General features: G+C 40.7%; 3 protein-coding genes across 3 annotated transcripts; 2 read left to right on the top strand and 1 right to left on the bottom strand.

Moving 5' to 3' along the window:
• The first annotated feature begins 101 nt into the window (after positions 1–101).
• LOC106749916 (dihydrolipoyllysine-residue acetyltransferase component of pyruvate dehydrogenase complex, mitochondrial-like) lies at positions 102–4,176 on the top strand. Its single transcript, XM_014629872.1, has 11 exons — positions 102–263; positions 578–759; positions 842–1,020; positions 1,095–1,269; positions 1,353–1,543; positions 1,657–1,808; positions 1,887–2,017; positions 2,102–2,281; positions 2,360–2,544; positions 2,626–2,726; positions 2,904–4,176. The coding sequence occupies exons 1-11, from the start codon at positions 137–139 to the stop codon at positions 3,077–3,079; spliced, it is 1,779 nt and encodes a 592-aa protein (XP_014485358.1). The 5' UTR covers positions 102–136; the 3' UTR covers positions 3,080–4,176.
• A 2,213-nt stretch (positions 4,177–6,389) lies between these two features.
• On the bottom strand, positions 6,390–12,292 carry LOC106749922 (serine/threonine-protein kinase PAK 2). The gene has a single exon (XM_014629885.1). It carries the CDS (start codon positions 8,842–8,844, stop codon positions 7,246–7,248), a length of 1,599 nt encoding a protein of 532 aa, XP_014485371.1. The 5' UTR covers positions 8,845–12,292; the 3' UTR covers positions 6,390–7,245.
• A 2,143-nt stretch (positions 12,293–14,435) lies between these two features.
• Positions 14,436–22,963, top strand: LOC106749746 (branched-chain-amino-acid aminotransferase, cytosolic). The gene is made up of 7 exons (XM_014629484.1): positions 14,436–15,016; positions 18,656–18,775; positions 18,871–19,080; positions 19,665–19,895; positions 21,043–21,349; positions 21,487–21,641; positions 21,732–22,963. The coding sequence occupies exons 1-7, from the start codon at positions 14,996–14,998 to the stop codon at positions 21,921–21,923; spliced, it is 1,236 nt and encodes a 411-aa protein (XP_014484970.1). The 5' UTR covers positions 14,436–14,995; the 3' UTR covers positions 21,924–22,963.
• Positions 22,964–23,975: the final 1,012 nt, after the last annotated feature.

Below are 23,975 nucleotides of genomic sequence, written 5' to 3' on the forward strand. Positions count from 1 at the left end.
AATAATAAGTTTTAGAACGAGTACGTTAATTGACATTGATGCACACTCAGTGGTCATATCGATGCACGTGAACGAATAAGGTCAGTCGGTTTGAGGTCGTTGGCGCGTCGTAGTATTTTCTGGCTCGACGTCGAAAATGGCGCACATGCTAAGATCCAAGTTCGTGCTGTTGTCATTGAAATATGTAAATCTTACCGCGTCACGTATCTCCGTGCCCTTAAAATATCACCGATTATGCTTTCACACCAGCGGGATCCTCGACGGTATGGCATTTACTCAGAAACAGCGTCGTTTCTTAGCAACATTCAATCGGCGTTTCGAGGTTATTTCCAAAGGAATCTAAATTGTAAAAATGTTGAATCGATGAAGCCACTACGTTCTCGATGTAATATAAACGAGAGCGTGGAAGGATCGATTTGACTGCCTTCGACAAATTTAAATTTTTCATTCGCCTTGCATAAACACTTCACGTCTCTTTTGATTATGCAATCGAACATCCCAATTTTTGTCACACTGTCAACAATGTCTGTTCTTTGGTCCTTACTTGACTCTGACATATGGACATTTGTTATTCCAGTGAAGGGAAAAGAAATGTTGATGCCTTCTTTGTCACCTACCATGGAAACTGGCACTATAGTAAAATGGTTCAAAAAGGAAGGTGATAAGATCGAGCCTGGTGATGCTATTGCGGATATTCAGACCGACAAGGCGGTGGTCACGATGGAACTTGAAGATGAGAGTATATTTGCAAAAATAATTGTAAGTAGAACAGCTGATTTTAACATCAAATTATTCATATTGAAGGAGGTTGCGTATAAATTACATAAGGTATATTAATTAGATACCCGAGGGAACCAAAGACGTTAAGGTGGGCACTCTGATAGCTCTCACTGTCGAGGTCGACGAAGATTGGAAAACGGTAGAGATGCCAGATAATGCAGCAGCTACAGGGACAGCGCCAGCTGCTCAACCCACGAGTACTCCAGTCACAAGTCCAACAGCAGAACCACCATCCGGCCAGTACGATCTTTCACCGCACATTCTAGGTTATAACTGATTTAAAAGAACACAGGAATAATAGTTGCGATTTTCAGGCAAAATATTCTCATGCCTGCCCTCTCACCGACGATGACAACAGGCACGATTATAAAGTGGCTGAAGCGGGAAGGTGATGAGATACAACCAGGCGATGCACTGGCGGAAATTCAGACGGACAAGGCTGTGATGGCTTTTGAATTAGAGGAGGAATGCATACTTGCGAAAATTCTTGTACGTATCTCGTTATTATTACACAGGCTTTTGAATACCCCTAAGTTCCTGTCTCGATAACGGATCTTGCTGCTGTTCTTCAGGTTCCGGAAGGGTCTCAGGTAGAGATAGGGCAGTTGATAGCTATCACTGTTGAGAAGGACACGGATTGGAAGCAAGCTGTTGTACCAGCATTGACTAAGCCGTCCGCAGCACCTACGCCTGCATCTGCACCGCCGCCGAGTCCTGCTCAACCAGCTACAGCAGCCGGTGCAAAACCACCACCAAGTGGACAGTACATATACTCTATTCATTTATTTGTACAACTAATTATATATTTAATTACACAAAATTTCTTACTTCTCCGTCATACTTTATTAACGCAACTTCTAATTATTACATTTTTAGAGTTTACGGTTTGGCGGTGAAACGATTGCTGGAGGAATATGGTCTTAGTTCGGGCTCGATCAAAGGTACCGGGCGTACGAATCGTCTACTGAAGAGCGACGTCCTCGCATACATCCAAGCGCACAATGTTAAAAAAGTTACGCTTAAAGCCGGTATATAAATATAATGATAGATCTGCAATCTTCTAAAGTAGCTATGCCATGCTCACATTTTTATTTGTTTTCGGCCAGGAGAAGCCCCAAAGACTGCCAAGGCGAGTCCATTGGAGACGCACGTCCCTGTTGGTAAGCCGTCTCCGTACGAAGATATTGAGATCTCCAACATTCGTAGTGTTATCGCTAAACGGCTTGGGGAGTCAAAGGTACGCGACTAGATCGTAGGAATTTTCATAACTAAACTCGCTTGTCTTTTAATTAATTTAATGAAAATGACGATTCTCCTCCAGAGCACCATACCGCATTCTTACGCGGTGATAGACATAAATATCGATAAGCTGATCGAGCTTCGTGGGAAACTGAAGACGGAGGAGGATGTTAACGTCTCGATTAATGATTTCGTTACCAAGGCTGTCGCTTACGCGCTCGTCGAGTGTCCCGATATAAACACAATATATAAAAACGGTCAAGTCAGTACGATGAAAATTAATTCGATCGTGCTAAAGTACGCTATTTAATTAATTGTATGAATGCTTGATTATATCTAGGTGGTTCGAGTTCCTAAGATCGATGTGTCTGTAGCGGTAGCAACGTCGACAGGTCTTATCACGCCAATAGTATTTGATACTGTCGCTAAGAGCTTAACGGACATCTCTAAAAACATTCGTGAATTAGCTGAGAAGGCGAGGAAAAATCAACTGAAGCCTCACGAATTTCAGGGAGGCACATTCACGTAAGTCGCGACTGGAAAGTATGTGAAAAGAAATGACGAAAGGAACGAGCACGTTAACAAATGTGGATTTTATCGTTGTAGAATATCAAACCTAGGAATGTTCGGAATCAAAGAGTTCTCCGCCATTATAAATCCGCCCCAAACTGCAATTCTTGCTGTAGGCTCCGGACGTGAAGAATTAGGTAATATAACTAAGCAAGGTGTTCGACATTACTCACAATAATTTGAAGGTTGAGTTAAAAGTTTGAAAACATTAAAAAAATCACAGCTCAAGTCTGAAATACTAAAAATGACAAAATACCAATAAATACTAATAGTGACAAGAGTAACAATAATATTTTTTTGCTATGCTTCTACAGATTCTTCGTTAACGAAAGTAACAACAATGACGGTGACATTATCGTACGACAGGCGGGCGATTGATGAAGATCAAGCCGCTGACTTTTTAGCTGTTCTTAAATCTATGCTACAAGATCCCAGTTTCCTAGCTATCGGTAAAATACCGGCACTCAGGTACAAGCGTGATATTTATTAATAATTTTCTTCACGAAACGAATGCCGTTCGTTTACTGCAAAAACAGCTTATTATTTCGTTCGATTGGTGGAAAAATTGATATTATTGTTTCCTTTTTTCTTGCGTCATCTCCTCACTTTCCCTTTCGGAGGATTGAATTGTGGAAAGGTGCAGGAATTCGGTGTCGGTAGTAATTATAATTAGACAGTATATGTACTAGCAATAATATCGTCACTACGCAAAGCTACGCAGTATAAATAAATCATTAGCTGTTTTTGTAGTAAACGAGGAGGTTGATATTAGTTCACGTGATTCCTGTCGTCTTCACGTACCACATACATACATTGTTAGAAGTGAAGAAGAAAAGGGGAAACACGATTTACGCAAAACTTATTGAACTAATAACTGCGCGTTGTTGTTACGTCAAGGTTTAATCGGTAAGAATGTAATTTTTATATATCCGTATTGCTGCCAAAGATATTAACAGCGACTGACGCTACCCGCTCACGTATTTAATGCTACCGATTACTTAGGAAAGCACAAGTCGACTTAAACTGCCAAAAGGTACATAACACACGAAGAAGGAGCATTTCTAAAAAGATATACACGAATGCCAAACGTCAAATCTGTGGTTCTCAAAACATTCTTTATTCAACAAATTAGTTGTGAAATTAATCGGAATCTTTTACGATCGGAGCTCGGACGATGGAAAATGTCTATTACTGTATATTTAGAATTTTGTAAATAATTAGAGCGTTTATGTAATTATACATAAGTCTTGTAAATATGTGGGAACTTTGTAAGCCCTGCTACAAAGGTAACATTCTCCGGATTTACAAAAAAACTTCATCTTTTACCATCGCGACGAGTGTTTCAGGATAAATTCGATTTGTCTCCGAATACTTGAAAAATTTGCTGAAAATTTGCCGGGTTTAACACACACACGGTGATCTCTTCTTCTTGAACGATAAGTTATTAATTTCAGATACATCATATAGTACGATTGTATATAATTTGATGCGTATCTCTAACATTTAAGCTGAATTAATCGGGTGGTAGGATCATGAATGAAACTCATGACTCCCATCTTGTAAATAAAATATTTATTGCATAAAATATGTGATGTTCTTACTGAGCGCGTCAGTAAATGTCAATCTGCCTCCTGTCCGATACACAGAAAAGTAATACATTATTACAAATTACGCAACTGACGATACTCAAAGCCATATATGTAGGGGGATCCTGCTAGCATTTCTCTCTTTTTTTTTTTTCCGAGAAAACACGAATTGATATTTTGCGCAAATATTTGATTCTCGTTATAGTCTTAACTTCGTACGTTTGGTCGCTGATAAAATCGCTCTTATATACCTATTATTAGTTTGAACCGTACATGTTTCTTCGATAAGGCACAAATGTTGGAATTTCTCGTAAACTTTCGCGCTTCGTTTCGATTTGTCTCGCTCCGTTTTTAAAACCTCAAACACATTCCTACGTAATATTGATGACGGTGTTTTATTGCCTTTTTATTTGGAAAATCGTGCGAGCGATCACGACATTGTATGAATATATCTCAAATTACCAGACATACATACATACATACATACACACATATATACATACACACATTTTACACGCTATACTGACGGAAATTCAATGAAACGCTTCCTTATTGCCTACGTTACAGCAATAATAATCATTTCAACCCCGTGGTCAGTGTAATTTGATATAGTTATACGATGATGATTCTAATCAAGTATGGTCTTTGACAAGACTTAAATTGTGCAGTAGTAGAAGTAACTTAACTTTCTCTTATCACAGTCGTGACTTTATGTATACTTGATATTGTTGCTTGGAAAATTATCCTAAACATATCTACATAGATAATCGTCCTTCTCGATAACCTAATCTTATTACGCGCAATTGAGTGTTGCGTTAACGAACGCTGTTAAACATCTATGTACGCGACGGTTATAAAATTAGCTAAATGAATACAGTATTTGGTTGAGCAATATCGCGCTCTTCATGAAATACGATATAAAAGCTTTCAAAAAGATATATATACGCTACAAAATTAGGTAAAGTCTTACAAAACTATGGACGGTGTTCATAGAGTTTGATCTCATATTTAAGAAAGTCTTAAGCTCACCTTCAGATACTGTGAAGGCGGGTATTGTGATTGGCTGGATATTATCATAAAATAAACTCAGAAACGTACAGAGATAAATTAGTGTTGTAAATTTAAATAAAGCCTGTATAACTGAAACGATTGTCGACAAATTGAGATAGTGAACATGCAAATAAGAGCCCTTGAAAACGCTGATGACTCGTAACGAAGGCGATCTTAAATATAAGGTCAGTTTATGAATACCGCCCTGTGTATTCTTATAAGAAAACACATAAAAGTGTCCCTGACCGATTTCAACGAGCTTTGAACAAGTTTTAGAGCAGCTAAATATAAAAAATACGTTTGCTTTTATGTGTGCTTTTTCGAAACGTCGAAAAAAAAAAGTTCGAAAGTGATTAATCAATTACTTTTAACTAGATGCCTATAGATTTTCAAATTATTTATTTGCTTTTCTGAAAGTGAAAAACGAAGGTTGAAAATATATTTACTATAAATATATTTAAAGAAGCTATTTTCGAAAAATATAAAAATACAATTATAAAGAACATCATACGTATGAAACTTGGTTAAAACCTGTTTAAAACATGTTCTTCATGTGCTTCACAGTCTTAAAAAATAAAAAGACGCACATTCTAAGAATGTTATTGAATCTTCTTCGAAGGAATGTTGCAACTTTTAAACCTGCGAGAAGGCAAATGTAAAAAAATACGTATCTCTTATTTTTAGCTGCTTTATACAAATACAAGGTCCATCACGATCGTTGAAGGACACTTCTGTGTTTCTTCGTGAGTAAATTTACAAGGATCACGCATAATCAAGTATTATGATTGCGACATGATGACATAATACTCCATTCGTAATACTTCATTTTCGTATTACCTCTCGTGTTATTAAATGACAGCTCAATTCATTTTGCGCGCATAAAGAGCGAAATTTTTTGGGAGTAGTTTTATGTAAGACTAATAATAATAATAATGGTCCCTTACACTATACACGTTAACTTATCTGTAAAAATGCGTTATCAGATGTATGTTGTTTTTATACCATTTTTTTTTCTTTTTTTCTTGAGAAAAGTTAAGCTCGAGTCTAATTAATCATGCGTTGACATCCAAGTTTGTATGTACAATTGACTTCAACATCCATCCATCCATCCTTCCTCCCTCCCTTGCTCCCTCACTCACTCACTCACTCACTCACTCACTCATTTACTCATTCACTCACTCACTCACTCACTCACTCACTCACTCACTCACTCATTCGCTCACTCACTCATCACTCACTCATTCATTGGCCTAAGTACAATTCACTAGAAAATATTTACAACTTCGTACATGTTATTGTATCTTTTTTTATATGGCCAATTCTCTAAAATTCGAACACTTTGCGCGCATCGACCTTATATAATTTTCTTCCAAAAGAGACGTGAAAAATGCATCCTATGTACAGCTAAAACATTCTACGCCTGCCCTCGACAAAACATGTAACTCGCATGGCGGATCGCACGCATTTATTGTGATATTATTGAGCAGAGATGCCCGGCTATAGTGAAGCCCTCAGCTACGGTAAATCGTATTACACGTAACGTAAAATAAATGATTCGTCTCTGATCGTCGAGACCGGTTTGAATACATATATCCAACACGTGGCATCAGTTTGCAATTTTTTTTACCGCATCACGATATAATTAAGTAGCACGACTCAGAGACTCAACTACTTATAAACTCTCTCTCTCTCCCTCTCGGGGACGAAATGTATCTCATATAAAGTAATCTTAAGATGACTATACAACACAAACACACGTACGCCTACACCGTGCAAAGTGCGCACTATGTTTTGCTTTCCTGAACAATGTTGAACCGGAGGGATCGATGGGCAGTCGGGTGAGCTGAAAACGTTGAAAAATCAAACGCGACGCGCGAAATTTCGTCCTCGTGTGCGCACTTAGTACAGAATAGCTCCTTCGGAGCGACGTCGTGTGTGTGCGTGGGACATATACACACCGAGAGGCCACACCGGCAAAAGAAAGAAATGCGACGATATACGGAATTCTTCGGGGTAGCGCTCAGTCGTACACCTTCTGGAGGATTCTCTGCGCCGCGCGGATCAGCGGCGTCAGCGTGGCCAGTTCCGCGCAGTTCTCCAGGAACGGATGGGAGAGCAGCTCGTCGGCGGTCGCCCTTTCGTCCACCTCGACGGTCAAGCACCTCTCCAAGAAATTCTGGAACGTCGAGCTGAGGCTGTTCCACCTAGGAACGGCCGGCTTACCCATGGCAGCGATTAAATATAGCGCTCTCAACGGCGTCTCCTTCATGTAAGGCGGCTCCCCCTCTATCATCTCGATGGCCATGATGCCCAACGACCAGATGTCCACCTTCTTGCCGTACTGCTTCCTGGTGACCACTTCAGGCGCCATCCAGTACGGCGTGCCGACCATGGTCTGCCGCTTCTCGTCGTCCTTGATGTTGGCGCAGAAGCCAAAATCGGTGACCTTCACCGCGCCGTTCTTCCCCAGGAGCACGTTGTCCGACTTGATGTCCCTGTGAATGATACCTCTGGTGTGCAGGAAGCTTATCGCTTTGAGGACCTCCCGGCAGACAGCTGCGATCTGCGCCTCCTTCATCACAGTCTCGGTGGCTACATCTGTGAGCGGCCCGCCCTCCAGGAGCTCCATAACAACCCAGAGGTGCTCGTCCACCAGATAGGCGTCCAGAAAGTTCACCAGGTTGGGATGGTGGAACTCCTTGAGCACCTTGATCTCGGTTAGTATCAGCTCCTTCTTGGGCTGCTTCGACAGATCTATGTCCTTTATGGCTACTTTCTGGCCATACTGAAGGTCGGTAGCTATAAAGACGGTGCCGGAGGCGCCGGCTCCTACCTCCTTGATCCTCTCGAAGCGCAGGTTGGGGTCGCCGTGGTGGCAGATGGCCCTGAGCTCCTCGTACACTTGTTCATCGTTCAGCCTCCCGTCGGCGAACTCGTCGGTCTTCCTCCGCAGGATCGGACTCTCCTCCACCGTGCAACGCGGCGTGTCGCTCTCCTCTCCCGTGTGCCGCTGCTGCTCCTCCTCGTTCTCATTTGCCCCTTCCTCGTCGGCCGAATCGTCGTCTATCATGTACGTGTTCAGGTCCTCCAGTATCTCGGTGAGGCTCTTCTCCGCCCGGTCGTTGCATTTGCGCGGCGCCGGCTTCGGCGGCTTGTTCGGCGGCTTGTTCACCTTAGGCGGCAGTTCGGGCAGCCTCTTCGTCGCGCGCTTCTCGGGCGTCGTCGTCTTCTTCGTCACTGTTATCGGACAGCCCGCGCCTGAGTCGTCGGACCGAAACTTCTTCGTCAGGATGTTGTCGATCTCCTGCGACTCCTCCTCGATCAGGTCCTGCGTGACGAAGGGCTTGAACACCTCCTCCTGCGGCTTACGCTTCATGGAGTAGTTGTAGAACTTGATGGCCTGCAACGCCGCGGCCGGATGCTCGTCCTGCTCGGACTTGGAGAGCTGGGCGTTCAGCAAACGTATCCATGGGTCCGGCAGGCCCTCCAGCTGTCCGGTCACCGCGTTCTTGCTCACGTGGAACTGGTGCGAGACGTTGGTGGGCAGGCCGATCTCCGCCACGGTGTCGGTCGGCCCGCTCCGCTTCTTGGAGAAGAACTTGGTTAGGCTGAGGCTCATCTTGGAGCGAGCTCTCACGTTACTTCCCTCGCGTCGTCAGCCCCGCCGTTCGCTTCTTCGGGGAATCAACCGGAGGAGAAGAGAAGGAAGGGGAAGGAGAATGTAAGGAAGAACACAACAGCCGGACACACAACGCGGGTCAAAACGCGACGTTCATCCCGAATACGTCAGTCGCTCCATCGACGGCAACGACCATCCCGTCGAGTCTCACGCCCGATTACACGCCGGCGGGCGACGTTATCAGTGCTGCCAATTGTGCGACGACGCGTCAATGCGCGCCATCTGATCCCTATGAGTTTCGAACGTTTCTCTCGACCGGAATCGATCGCTCGCGCGACCTCGCCGAGCGTTCGAGAATTTGAATACGCGCGGGCTGCCTCTCGAGCGTCTCGCGCGCTCGTCAAATATTGATCCTCCGATTAACGGACGATCGTCGGACGAATTTCGACGCATCATCCGTTATCCGTGATTTCGAATATACGAAGAGACTTGCTATTGACACGTTGGTACAATTGATACGTACAGTAATGACAAAATGACCGATATGACGCACGCTTGCTACCCGGATACGTAATAATGTATCTAAGTAAGATATATCTTGAGCTTCCCCGGATGTCCTATGAACGTCGCTTAAGATATCCCGAGGATATCACGTAGGTGGAGACTCGTGCATCTGCTGGATATCCAGTGGATATATTTGAGACCATCATTTTAGGGTATCCTACGGCGATATCTCAAGATGTGATGTAGAACGTCTTTCGGATAAAATGTGCTACAAAATATGATTATAATACGTTATATATGTTTAAAGAACGTACATGAAATTAAATGCATTATTCCGAAACAATGAAATTAACGTGTGCTACTTAGGAATCGTGACAAACGAATCTTATGTTCGTTTTTCCCTGTTTTTCGCGGCTTATCTGATTTATTCTAAATTTTTGTATTCATACTCGAAATTATGATAACGGATATTAATATGGTTACGGATATGACGAAGAACTATCAGCTACCTTATTAATATTTTACCCCGGCGTTCACCGATGAAGTTCATGCAATTTTCCGTTTTCCCTCTTTTCTCTTTCTCCTTCACACCTTTTCGTTCCTTTTCTGCACCGACCTCTGCGTCAGTCGAAATATAATATGTTAATCGCAATTCGTTTAAATGCATTATTCCGAAACAATGTTTCATTCATGCGGAAGTAAGTAATGGAGGGGTCCTTTCTTTTTTTCATGAACCGCTTACGTCCATATAAAGTCGGAATAGCGCAAATAAATTTCAAAATATTTTCACTCAACGGCCTAAGTGTTATATAACATATGTTGTGTATAACAGCTATATTGTCCAACGAAAAATAAACCATCGAAATTATATTGAATTGGAGTCGATTTGATATCGATTAAACGTCTATTCGATTCGCGTTTATTTCCAGCTAGATGCTGAACGAGAAATATACAGATATCCTAGGGTCTTAGTGTCCGAGATATTTCAATATTTCACGATATCCTATTGAAATCTCACAATATCCAAATATCCTGCTATATCTGTTTGTTTTATATAATACATTTCACGATATGATGTTATCAGTAACAGTGTAATTTTTACACTACTTCGATCAAGCGAGAAATGTGCATCGAATCGACGTCGGAATAATCGAAACGACATCGAATCGACCTCGATTCGATGAGTCACCTCTCGCAGGGGAATGCTAATACTACTATTCGAATACTCGAATACACGTTAGCACAAATGATATCCAGCAACTAAACGATGACTTATGACATATAAATTTTAGTATTTATTATCAAATCCTTTTTTCAATATATAAAGTGAGACGTGATATACTTGTACGGGAAATTTATGCGATTATGCGTATAAATTCCCGTTCGCAGTAAAAATATAGAAATAAAAGTATAGAAATAAAAATAGGAAGAGAGAAGGGGAAAACATTCAGATGGCTGTGAGCGATCGTCGCCGCAACAGTCGCGCTTAAAAGAACTCGCCGAGATCTCGTGAAAAAATCATAAAATTGGCAATCAGACGCGAGTAATTAGTTATTTTAAATCTAATCTGCGTTTTATTCGCACATGCTCCTCCTCCGTGTTAGATGCTTGCTACGACGATCGCTTGAAAGAAGATTCTGCGTAGAAACAATGTTTTGCGGCATTATGCAATTCGGTGGAAACATTTCGCTGTGTCGATGCAGCTGCGGAAATATGATATTTTGCGTCATACCGGACTCGTCAACAGGAATAGTACGTAGCAGTCCCCACTTCGTCTATCTTTTTACCTTTTGGCCTATGTTAATCTACGTAATCGATCTCCGCCGATACGCAGATTGGCATTAACATTCGCAATGACGTAAAGTAAGTCATTGGCGTATACATTTGTTTTTGCCCATTTCCTCTTTGATCACCCCTCCCGGCTATCGCTTTAACTATGTTATTCTTGCTGCGTTTGTGACAAGATAGTGGTAAAACAAATACCATTGAAATCAATTTCATGATATCATCATTGTTGACATCGGAGTGCGTAAATCGTCTATTAAGAGAGCAGATGTTCCCGAGTTGCCGACGCGAAGTCATATTGCGTAGAAGACGACGATCGAGAGTTTGTCCTTGCGTGATTGCATTGAAAACGGGATACAGTGAATTTTAAAAGAGATCTCCCTTTTCTTTTTTGCCATTCTATCTCTCTCCCATTAATTACATGATTTCGTGAACATTAAGTCGTAAATGCTTAAAATAGCCTGCATTAATTCCTGTACGGTCAGATTTTTATGCGTACTTATTTAGCACGAAGGGTTCTAAAAACTATAAATGTTGTTCGCGTAATGATAACATGATATTCTAAAGTGAATGTATTTACTAACGTGAACAAACAAGGAAGCGATACGATATGAATTAGTGTCAGTAGTGTCTCAATAAGGGATCGATATTATCGTCGAATACTTCAAACACCGATAGTATTTTCCGAGAATATTATAAGTACGCGTACTCTTCTTACTCAAATATTTGGAAATATTTATCGATGGGAGTAAATATTTCGTATTGAGGTCTGAATCTGCTTTATTTCATACTGAAATTCTCCTAAATTTCTCAACGACGAGCAGAGTGCTTGACGTACGAGATATTTCGTACAAAGTGCAGCGAGCGGTTTTTCAAAAACTGGGAAACAACGAGACACTTTTGATACTCCGGAATTTCAGACGGCAGACAGTTTTTTTTTAACGCAACGATATACGGTTATCTATTTGCCGGAAAAACAATTGATTAGAAACTAACAGTTTTTCCCTGACATATTTCTGGCGTGTTCAACATGTTCAACAGGTTTTATTCATATCTTTGCTAGTAATCGTTTGACATTGAAACATACAACACAAAAGTCTGAATAATCATACAAGATGTATAATAGTAAGTTTTAAAGCTGCCTATGTTTTAAAGCCACCCATTAACAAATCTAATCGTGAGCTTATTTTGCATTTAAATTATTGTCATCGATAGCAGATTGTCATTGAAAGCCAAATGTTTCGTCGTTGGAAATATAAGCCTTTAACAGAGTAAATCATTCAACTAATAAATTATTGAGTTATTCCAAATAATTCAGTTATTACAAATAAGTCAATTCAAAATAGATAAGTCTATCTCTCTCCATAATTCCTCTTCAAAGCTATTGTAGTCGTCTGAAAGATGCGTGCGTCAACGAGCCTAAGTTTAGGCTTTTCAACGAGTTTCGGCCAGATCCGTGAAAACTTCTACAGGTGCATTCATCAAGGAGGGAATAGAACAAGGCAGTTCGTTGGGAAGAAGATCGATATTTTCAAATCGACCGAGATTGGCGTGCCTCGGACGTTCGTGTCGTACATAGGACTTATCGTTACATTCTTCGTTTATCGCTGTTTTCATTATCATTCGATCGTACTACTCGAAATAAGAAAACACCCGAGGCGCGGCGTGCGCGAAGTCCGCTACTGCCGTCGCGTAGCATACACATGCCAATTTACCTCTACCTTTTTTTCACTCCCTTTTCATCCCCACTTTATTTCCACCTCACCCGCCTCTTTATCTGGCAAAGGAGCCGGGAGGAGAAGGTAAAATATGGAAAAACCGGTCGGTGTCTCTCCACTGCACTGAGGAGCAAGCGCAGGATCACGCTTGTCATAAAGTAGCGCTCGACGATGCTACATTTACCGCCACGCATCGTTATATTTTACGTCGCATATCTTTCTCAAATTGGAATGCATTTTGCACGTATCCTACGTTACCGATTTCATCTGCGTTCTATTCCAAAACCGTATTCGACGGATGAGTGAACGCCAATTAACAGTAACGTAACGTCAATGTTATCAATTTTCTACTTAATAATGCATGTTTATGGTGGATAGTAAATAATTGACCAATGATAAAGAAATCTTTGCTCTTTTTGTGCCGATTAGTCAATTAAATGTTGTCCCAGGTAGAGCACGATGAAAATAACGATGACGTGATAATAATGACGTGAATCAAAGTGATGGAAAAATGACTTTTTGAATGACAGTCATTTTCACGTCATCGTTCATTTACTGTTCTATCTGAAACTCTACCCGTCGATTAGGGTCTTGGAACGCAGCGCTTGCACCATTTAATGATAACAAAAAAGCCTCGTCGTCGCTTTTATATCTGGTGTTTTTTTGCATCCTCGCGTAAAAGGACGATCTTTCGTGTCAGTACGGTCAGAATCTCGTATAATGCGTGTGCAAGGAAAATGCAGAGGACGAGTCTGCATACGCGGAGAGCCTTATCGTTACACACGGACAGCGGCGGATCAGAAGTTAAAGATCAGAGGAGGAAAACGATACAACGTTATCGCAGGCTGTGAAGAAAGGAAGATCGCGAGACCGGCTACGATGACGGCATGCAACGATAAACGATACACACCGCCGTTCTTTTTCTTTACGGTAAACTTCCCGTTCGTGCGTAATAAGAGCGTAAGGCATTGCGTCGACATTCGCGCGCGTGCTGCCGGTTCGCGCCTTCGGCAAATATTTCCCGGTGTATTTCCCGTGTACTTTCGAGAATCGAACGACGTACATTCTTATTAATAACAACTTGCGCGTGCTGTCCCTCCGCTCGCGCTTATCGACGCGATGAAGGAGGCGCGATTATCAACATGTTTTTAATGAACTCGTACCCTGTCGCAATTTTTCCTCCCCTTTACCGCGACTCGCTCGCTCTCTCGCTCGCTTACCCGCCAAACGAGCGGCGCCGCGCGGTTTCCTCCCTCCCTCTCCTACCCGTACACGTAAAATCGTCAGCTACCCCCACCATTGTGATCGCCATCATCAAAGGCATTCGACAAGTTCGCATAGCTGCTGGTTGAAGCGGCGTAGAGGGAGAGAGGGACTTCTGGTTCTTGGCGTTTTTTCCCCTCTCTTTTCTTCTCTCCCTCTCTTTCTCTTTCTCTCTTTCCGTCTTTGTCTTTCTGTTTCTCCGTCTCCCTCGCTAACTCCGCTCGCTCATGCGTCTTTCTCTCCCTTCCTCCTTCGTTCCCTCTCGCTTTTTCCCCCTTGCGCCTGCCGTCCGATAAATAAAATATTAACTGACGCTTAATTCGAACAAGCCGTATTCGCGATCGGACGATCGAACCGACAAGCAGTGAACCAGCAAACGGTCGTTCCACTTGAGCAAACGCGCGCGTTCAAGTTTTTCCCACCTGCCTCCAGACACTCACCACACTGTTACTGCGCAGTGTGCCCGCGATTGGTCCATTCTACGCTGTTGTGGCTACCTAGGATAACGAAGCTATTCGACCTGTAATACACACGTCCTGTTCGTATCCAGTTTGCTTCGAACGACGCCGAATGAAGGATACCCGTCGCTGAAAGTAAAGCGGAGACAGAGAGAAAGAGAGAGAGAGAATTCACAATTCACGTGGTTGCACTTATTCTCTTTTCATTTTCTCTCTTTCTCGACGGTTCGGAGTTTACATCCGGAAATACCGAGACATCCCTCGTGAGAGACGCACGTCGAAGTAGGCGCGCGCGCGCACAAGCGGTGTATTTCCGTATAATGAGCTGCGCCGGATACGCAAGACAGCGAAAACGTATAGCAACGAACGTGCGTTAGAGCGACTTTCCACCTACCCGTCACTTCCCGTCTGGATCGGCCCAATATGGTTCACCTACGACGCAAGGTAAGCAGCATCCCTTATCTCAGAACCACCGTCGTACTCCGCTATTATGGGAGAGGGGGTTGCCGTGGGCAGCGGCTGGAATCGCTCCGCAAGACGGCGAGAGTCTCCTCCGGACGATAGAAAAGAAATAAAATTCGAAAGTTCGAGTCGCGTTAACGTCCGCCGGGTTTCCCGCTATATCGAATCGTAATTAATCTATTAAATCATTCATATTGATATCATTTGCATCAACAGCGCCGCGTGATATACAGGGTGTCTCATGTAATGCCAACTCGCGCGCGCGCGTGGGTGTGTGTGTGTGTGCGCGCGAATAAAGCTCGTCAAACTGATGGAAAAATTGCCGTGCTAATTTGCAAATGAGCGGGGTAATTGTTGAGATATTACTGTCGAGGAAAATTTGTCAATGAGCGCTCGCGATAGAACGCTTAGCTTTTCTGGGGCAGCAGGGTTCCATCCAAGATGTTTATCGTTTAGCTCGATAAGCTCCAGTTTGAGTTGAACGATTCTGTACACATAGGGCATAGGAAGTGTTGCATTAGATATCTTGTATCTGTCACGTGTCATCTTTTTACCTTGGAGGAACATTACGAAATTTTTCCGACACGACTACGGCAGCCGCAGCGCACGAAGAATGCGGTCAAATTAAGTAATAAAGAAAAATTGATCAATCGCAGTTGGCCATATTCCTCGTACGGTCGAAGAACGATCGACTGTGATTGGTCGGTTTTTTCTCGCTGTTTCGGTTTTACCGCTTACGTTTTTGTGCCGTAAGCCCACGTAGCGTCGATTATCTCTTCTCTTGTACTTTATAGCCTCCTCTCGTTCCGAGTTTTCCAAGTTCACGCTGGGAGAAATCCAGAAAAAACGTGTACATAGAAGAGTAGCCAATTGCGCGCGTCGTTTCGAATTCAGTGTCACGTAACACGTTAGCGCATATTTGAGTGAAAAATCACTGTTTCAGAATAATTGCCGTCACTACGCAGCACGTACTTACAGCTGTTTCGCAAAGCATAGGCGTAATTTCGCGAACCACACCAAAGATAACGAGGATTCCGATAAGGAATTCTGAGCATTTTCCATTTTCGATATGATATACACGTGCCTTGGATAACACACACTGCATAAGTCGTTCGCATAGAAATTGCGCAGATCCATATATAATCCATATGTAATTTATTCCAACAAGAATCACGATTTAATTAGGCAATTATTGTCAATTAAATAATCGTTTAATCGCATAGTCATCAACAGTTTCTAGCAGATACGCGTAAATACGAGTGAATCGAGCTTCGACAAATTTACATGTAATTACGATGTTATTCAATTTATCAGCGCAATTGAGCCAATATATCAGAAAACATCTTGTGTCCGCTCAGGTAACGCGAGTCAGGTCTCTCGGTGTTTACAAAAATTGTGTATCCGTAACCGTGTGTGCTCAACGTTTCAAGTTCGAACACATTTCAAGTTCGAAGGACACGCGTCGGGTACATCGAGAAGACGCTGAATATCACGTTTTTCGATACTGTAATCAAACTGTTTATGGCGTTACGGACCTTGAATCATTAATTAATCATCTTACGATGCATTATTAATAGGCGTTACAACGAGATAAGGCGTTATCGGCAAATACTGAAAGTTCATGAAATTAAGGATTAAAGAGAGTCGCAAATTTTTATCAACTCATATTAACTGTGCACACATTGCGTGCCGCAGGTACGGTTTGTTATTTAAATAACTTTCTTTTTTTATTCCCCGGAAAGCCGTTACCGCACATACGCCTTATTCTTCAGATATAAGCGAGCTCAGAATTTACATAATATAAATTATCTCACGATAAATTGACGATGGACTAATATCATGATTCATATTTACGACGTTACGCGATACCACACGTGCACTTGATTGACACAATCTAGACCTAGGTTTTGACCTCAGCTCGAGCTGACTGCATTTAAATATTCGCTTTTGTTCTTTTCAAATTGCGCCTTTCTTCGCCTCTCTGCGTCGAAGTAAAGAAAGCATGCCCGTAAGAACGAAGAAAGCCATCATAAGAACAGATACCTATTAGGGAGAAATGCGAGACGGACATCGAAGTAAGAATATTTAGACGGGACATTCTGAAAGGAGAAGGTCTAATTAGCGATAGAAGCAAAATTATTTCGGATATTCCCGCCGCGGCTTCTTCGAATATATTTGAATTTAGGTCATAATAATAATGATAATTGTAAAGCAGTAGTATAAAATAGTGATAATTAAAATAGATCCGATCAGTAGTTCGAAAAATGTAGCCGGTTTTGAATTGGAATATTTTTGCTAAAGTAGATATGTTTGACTATACATATCTTTTGATTTTACGTATCGTTTGACTTTACTTATCTTGACAATCTTTCACTGCCATTTTTATGTATTTTTTTCGGTCACTTTTCAAAGCTCAAGTAATTTAACATCTTCACCTTGGGGAACTTCTAAAAGTGTAAAGAACATTATGTTTGAAGAGTAGGAGACTTGCCGATACTCGTGGCTGTTCCTTAAACTGAAAATACCAATTTGTTCAAGGACACGGAGGAAAATCGACAACGCGACAAAGCGTCTGTTAAAAATTCCGAAAAGTGATCATGAAAAGTACAGTCGGCAATGGAAATACCATCGAAACCAAAAAAGCCGAAGGATGCTTACTTTGAAAGGGAAAAGAATCCCAACTCGAAAAGTGAACTGGTTTTATTTTCAATTTTGATCCGGATATTTTTTCGATGAGTTCGCAACGCACTTCGTACCCAATAGGAAAATGTATAATTTTTTTAGATTTACCGAAAAACGATTTCTTCTATTGGACGCCGAAAACGTTACGAAACTCGTCGAAAACAAATGTTGCAACTTTCGTTGCGCCGATTGTACGGGAAAGAGGGAAAAATTCACCAGAGCGTGGAAAGTGTGTCCATATTGATATTTGCATTAAAGAAACGTCCACAGATCGCGCGATTACGTTATATCTCACTGATTTGCATTCGCACCTGTGCAAACAGCAATTTCTAAAGCCCATCATTAAAAATGGCGCACGAATTTTATACGTTATTAATATACTATTGATCTAATATTAATAACATGCAGCTTACAAAAAATGTAAGCTGCATGTCGCTCCTGATAAGATGCGAAACGATCGTCACGTGCGATTATCATCGCGCGAAAAAATGTGAACGGTTAGTTCGCACGAATCGATACGATCTGTTACGTAACAAACCAGTATACAGTATTGAATAATCACTGAGTTTATATATATACCGACGATGAGGCACATCCAGCGAACGTTTCAGTGCCAACTTTATTATTCATTCGTTAGAACAACCAATTTGCGATGTAGTGCAAATCTTCTTATAATTTGAGTTTAAAGTGGCTAAGCAACAGTTCCATTTGTTTCTATTTGTCCAATCGAACGAAATCAACGATGATACCGAATTCCAATCACGCATCTCTTCTTGATATTTTTTTTTTGCGAGTAGTCTGGTTTCGTAGAAGATAATTATTAGCTAAATCCCATTTTCGGCTGCGTTATGTTGCGGGGAATTTCTTGAGTAACGCTATAAGCATATGTTTCCTTCCATCATATGTGGATATAGAATTACGTGTGTTTGCCCTTTTTAGATCATATCCCTCGCAAGTGTGATCAATCAGCAGCAGCAGAACGTAAGGTGGAGTTCGTCCTTAAAAGTTAAAGATGAAAACTCCGTACCACATGTCTCGCCTAAAAGGGACTCTTTCAAGGTATTTTGTTTATTTCGATGCGAACACTTTCGGGCGATTCCACTTGTAATACAACGTAATCGATGACGGTGTGATTTTTACGATTTATTTTTCAGTATGCAGATTTGTCTGTGCGCTTCGCAAACCCGCACGAATTGCGCCCCAAACCTGCGACTAACCAGCTTTCATTCGGTAAACATTTCACCGATCACATGCTCAAAATACATTATTACGAAGCCTTGGGTGGCTGGCAGGCGCCAGAAATTATGCCATTCGAAAACATAGTTCTTCATCCAGCTGCAAAAGTGCTTCATTACGCAGTAGAGGTACATATATCTTTATGTTTCCAGATATTAGCCGAAAAATATCTTCCCTCATGGAATTATCGGAGTTGATTGATCGTGAATGCGTTTCCATTTTGCTTGTTGAGTACACACACATCGATAGTAACACTGTATTATGTTGGTAATGTCGTTGATATCACATATTCGGTGGTGCGATATAACGTTCCGCTGAAATGAAAGTGTCCGCTTACTTGCATATCCAAACGAAGATGATAAGCCCCCTTCTTTTATCAGATTAAATTACAATGAAGAAATCTCGATAGAATACGAAGAAATATTCTTACGAGAAATATTTGCTTATATCAAAATTATCATCCAAGCGACAATCGAATCAAGATTTCGAAGGCCTATCATCTATGATACTATGTTTGAAATGTGCATGAAAACGTGTTAGAAAAAATTGTAAGAGAGGCATACAAGAGGAGATATTAAGCTCGTGTGTATGCGCGAGCATTAATATCACGGAGGTGAAACTCTTATTATGCTTTACATACTTTTTTCTTCTATATCTCATCCTTTAAGTTTAATCCGGCATTAATGATACATGTACAAATCTCTTTCCTCAGTTGTTTGAAGGTATGAAAGCTTATAGAGGTGTTGATGGCAAAATCAGATTGTTTAGGCCAGAGCTAAATATGGAACGAATGAATAATTCAGCAGTGAGGTCCGGATTGCCTGTTTTCAGAGGGGACGAATTAATTAAGTGCCTTACCAGATTAATTAATATAGATCAAGAATGGGTGCCGCATTCCACCTCCTCTAGTCTTTATGTTCGTCCTACATACATAGGCATCGAAGTAAGTATCCGTTTTCCCATTATATTTGATCAGATGTATCTATTTGTAGCGGCTTGCTTTCGCTCGACATATATTTCATCGAGGCATGTTTTGCGGTCATATATTTTAATATTTCCACGCTATTTTTGCGTACCTTACGATATATAATTCCGTTCGGCAACGCGAACATAATGAGATACCGACCGTTTTCATGTCACTTATGTCACAGACGTCATCGTGACTGCTGTTTAGAGGAGAGAGAGAGAGAGAGAGAGAGAAGGAGCAATCGTTACATTTCTCAATGCCTAATGATAAAATTTGATAAATGGAGTTTCAATCTCTTATCGGAGCACAGCTATGTGTCACGACCACATGCAAGCGACATTTATCATGCATGTCCTTTTATAATTACGCTCGTCGGGATGTTCTGATTTATAATCTTCGGAATTCTTATAGATATGATTTTCATCTTATCTATAAACAGGTTTTTTCTCTCTCTCTCGACGTACGTATATATTTTTAGTGTAAAAACATCCGACGCTTTTTCATATCAATTTTTATCGTGACGATATGCGTATTTTCCTGCAATAAAAACGTAGGTTCTTTTCACTATTGTTAACTCCTCCTCCTCCTGAACGATGCGTCGTTATTGACGTATTGACAAATGTGACGATTCGACGTGTAAAATGTTCCTTTCGCGTGAATTCCAACGTTTCTAACGTTTTCGCTGGCGAAACGAGTGTTGCCTCAGAATATCCTTCAAGATTCCACGCCGAAAAACATCATACGCGGAGAATTTCTCTCGTTATCTACTACACATATTAATGACCTTCTTGAAGCAGTTGCGCGATACCAACGTGTCACAGCTGATGCAACAGTCCTCTTAATAACGGAGTTTCATTTATAGGTGAAAAGAAAGAGATGTATGTCCATATTAATAAACGATAAATATTCCTCCTTTTTGTGCATCAAAGATATTATTTAACGTATATTTTTGTGAGTTACATACATATTCGTTCCCCCTTCAAATTATAAAATAAACAGAATCACATACGTGTAAGTTCAATCCATTTTAGATTGTAGTATATAATCTCTTAGTGACTTCTAATTTTATTACCAGCCAACTCGATAAAATAAAAAATGCGTTTTTTCCTTCTCTTACAAACAGCCTACGCTCGGAGTTGGTGTAACAGATTCGGCTTTGCTGTATGCAATTCTGACACCTGTCGGGTCTTACTTTGCAAATTCAGGACATAACGGAGTCTCGTTACTCGCGGATCCTAAGTACATCAGAGCATGGCCCGGTGGTTGCGGCAACTCTAAACTAGGCAGTAATTACGGACCTACGATTCAGGTGCAACAGGAAGCCGCTGATAAAGGTTTACATCAAGTGCTATGGCTGTATGGAGAAGATCATCAACTCACTGAAGTTGGTACCATGAATATCTTCATGGTTTATATCAACGATGACGGAAGTAGGCGACATTTCATCTTTTTTTCGCCAATTTTTAATTAAGACTATAGAAACTTTCTGTGAGAATCCACGCGAGAATAAGACGTGAAGAATAAGAGCGATATGAAGTTATCATTATGTTTCTAATGATTTTTTCAGAAAAAGAATTAATTACGCCACCTTTGAACGGTTTAATTTTACCCGGTGTTGTACGAAACTCACTCTTGGCTATATCAAGGGAGTGGAATCAATATGATGTTTCGGAGAGAACCATCACCATGGCAGAAGTAATACAATTGCTCTCCGAAAACAGAGTAAGAGAAAAAAAGAGTTTACTCGTGCTGCTTATTTTTCCCTGCACGAGAATCTATTGTCGTAACCATAATCAATTTTTTTTGTCGCAGGTACTGGAAATGTTCGGGGCCGGTACAGCGTGTGTAGTTAGTCCTATATCATATATTCAATTTATAGACCAAGGATTGCATATACCGACACTTGAACAGCCCGAACCGATTCACGAGATGCTCAAGAAACACTTACTGGACATACAATATGGTGTTATACCGGACCACCCGTGGAGCTTAACGGTTCAGTAATAAAACAAAGTGGATAACATATTGGACTTCGATTCTCATCACATCGAACGTTATATTTATATACGTTACACAGGACCTCGATAAATTCAAGTGCTTTATAATTAGATATATAAAAAAAGTATGAATTGAGTTTTTTTCAATTAACGATTAATATGAGCTATTACAATTAAAGTTAACTTAATTGTGTGATTAACGTGACGGTTGACGGTTGTCGACGGATTCAGTACACTTAATTAACTAGCACGTTTAATTAATCGAATATCAAGGATTTTGTGGCTCAGCCGAGAGTTGTTTTTGGCTTAAAATTCGCTCATTTTAATTATCCATCAAACGATCTTTGATTTAAAAGTTTGCTGAGTTCAATCGTAAGTCGAAGCGCCTTTTATTCCCTTCACTCATATTAGTCATCATTGAACAATATTTTATTGAATTTATTCACATCACTCGTCAATTATCGTTTAATTAAAGTGGCTCATATTAATTATCAATTAAATACGATAATGAATGAATGAATTATTATTAATTATAGGTAATTAATTAGGAAAGCAATCAATTACTTGCAATCCTCTGATAAACCTAGTTTTTTTATTTGCCATGCGTCTATTGCTTTCAACTCGTATAAAAGACTTGAATTTATAAATATATTGCGACGTATATGTTTATATAAAATCTTTTTAAGAAACGAATTAAATTAATATTTATTTATATTCTCTTACGACCGCTTCTATTGAAGAACTTCTACGTGAAAAGAAAAACCTACTTGCGTATGTAAAAATTTTCTCTTGCTCAAAATATTCTCTTGTAGAAAAATGCATTATGTTATTTCCTATAAAATAGTCTCGCGTTTTATACGTAATACTTGTGATTGATACGTAACTAGCAGTAATTGTGTACGAATATCATGTACAAAATGATACATTTACGACTGTACATATCCTTAGTATAGATACGATGCGATACATTAATTGTTACTATTATCTGTAATTGCAGATTTTGTAAAGATACATTTTTTAAATAATAATTACACACATTATAGACATTTCATTGTCTGTTTCGTTAACATAAACGTCTGTCATGCAATATCCCATGATCGTGTACAAGATTATGTGATATTACAAGAGGTTATATGTTATTGATTTTATTCGACACAAAATTATCGTTAACAAACGATAAGACGTCCGGTGATTTTATAAATAATGTATTCTCGATCGGCGAGTGACTTCTTCGAAATTACGATTTGGGATCTCTTCACGTGCACGGACAAAAGTCCAGGTGTAATAATCAGTGCGTGTGGAAATCCAATCCGCGAGGCCAACAGTAAATGCAATAAAAAATCGACGAAATCGTAAAGAGGAAAGAAACTAAAGAAAATATGAGGAAAGCGTGTGGGCGGGTGCATCCGCAATAACATTATTATTCAACACGTGCGCGCCGAAATTACATACGTGTGAGTGAACTATTCGTCGAAAAGTGTTGAGTAGCAGTAAGCGATAAGGAAAGTAGCGATTTCATCCTCTGAATACGTCGCATGACCGCTGAATTCAATGGTGATATTATTGCGTTACACGCCGTTATCTCGAAGAGATTTACGCAGGTGATTGATGAGCAAGCGATTCGTTTTATCTCGTCCCCGATATCGACGTTCGATCGGCCTTTTTTATCGCTCATTGGTTAACCAAGGTGCCACGCCTAATCAAAACATTCGCACGTTCCGGAAAACGCGTGATAATTTGGGCAAGTGTACGACGCCACTCTCTTACGTCAAATACTTAATCTCGGTGGCGGATTTTACTTCGTTTTGTTCTTTTTGTATCGAGAATTTATCGCTTCGAGAGAGAAAGTTCGGCAGATATTTATACACATATCTCGAGTATTATATGCAAAAAATCTACCGCGTGTCGGATCGACATCGGAGTTTAAAATTAACGAATAACACTCCATCGTCGCGAGATTTGCATTTCGTCGAATTGTACGTTTCTTGAGAAACGTTGAGAAACATCGAGTCAGTATTACATATGCTGTAGACATTCCTCAGGGCACTCCCTAGATGGA

This window comes from Dinoponera quadriceps, unplaced genomic scaffold, assembly GCF_001313825.1.
Source record: "Dinoponera quadriceps isolate SergipeBrazil2010 unplaced genomic scaffold, ASM131382v1 scaffold37, whole genome shotgun sequence".
In the NCBI taxonomy this organism is placed as follows: domain Eukaryota; kingdom Metazoa; phylum Arthropoda; class Insecta; order Hymenoptera; family Formicidae; genus Dinoponera; species Dinoponera quadriceps.

Bases quoted from the DNA above. Each gene is read 5' to 3' on its own strand.
- LOC106749916 (XM_014629872.1), top strand. From the start codon at position 137: ATGGCGCACATGCTAAGATCCAAGTTCGTGCTGTTGTCATTGAAATAT. The intron at 1,270-1,352 runs GTACGTATCTCG...GCTGTTCTTCAG, and splicing joins GCATACTTGCGAAAATTCTT to GTTCCGGAAGGGTCTCAGGT. The intron at 1,544-1,656 runs GTACATATACTC...TTACATTTTTAG, and splicing joins AAACCACCACCAAGTGGACA to AGTTTACGGTTTGGCGGTGA.
- LOC106749922 (XM_014629885.1), bottom strand. From the start codon at position 8,844: ATGAGCCTCAGCCTAACCAAGTTCTTCTCCAAGAAGCGGAGCGGGCCG.
- LOC106749746 (XM_014629484.1), top strand. From the start codon at position 14,996: ATGGTTCACCTACGACGCAAG. The intron at 15,017-18,655 runs GTAAGCAGCATC...TGCCCTTTTTAG, and splicing joins TGGTTCACCTACGACGCAAG to ATCATATCCCTCGCAAGTGT. The intron at 19,081-19,664 runs GTACATATATCT...CTCTTTCCTCAG, and splicing joins TGCTTCATTACGCAGTAGAG to TTGTTTGAAGGTATGAAAGC.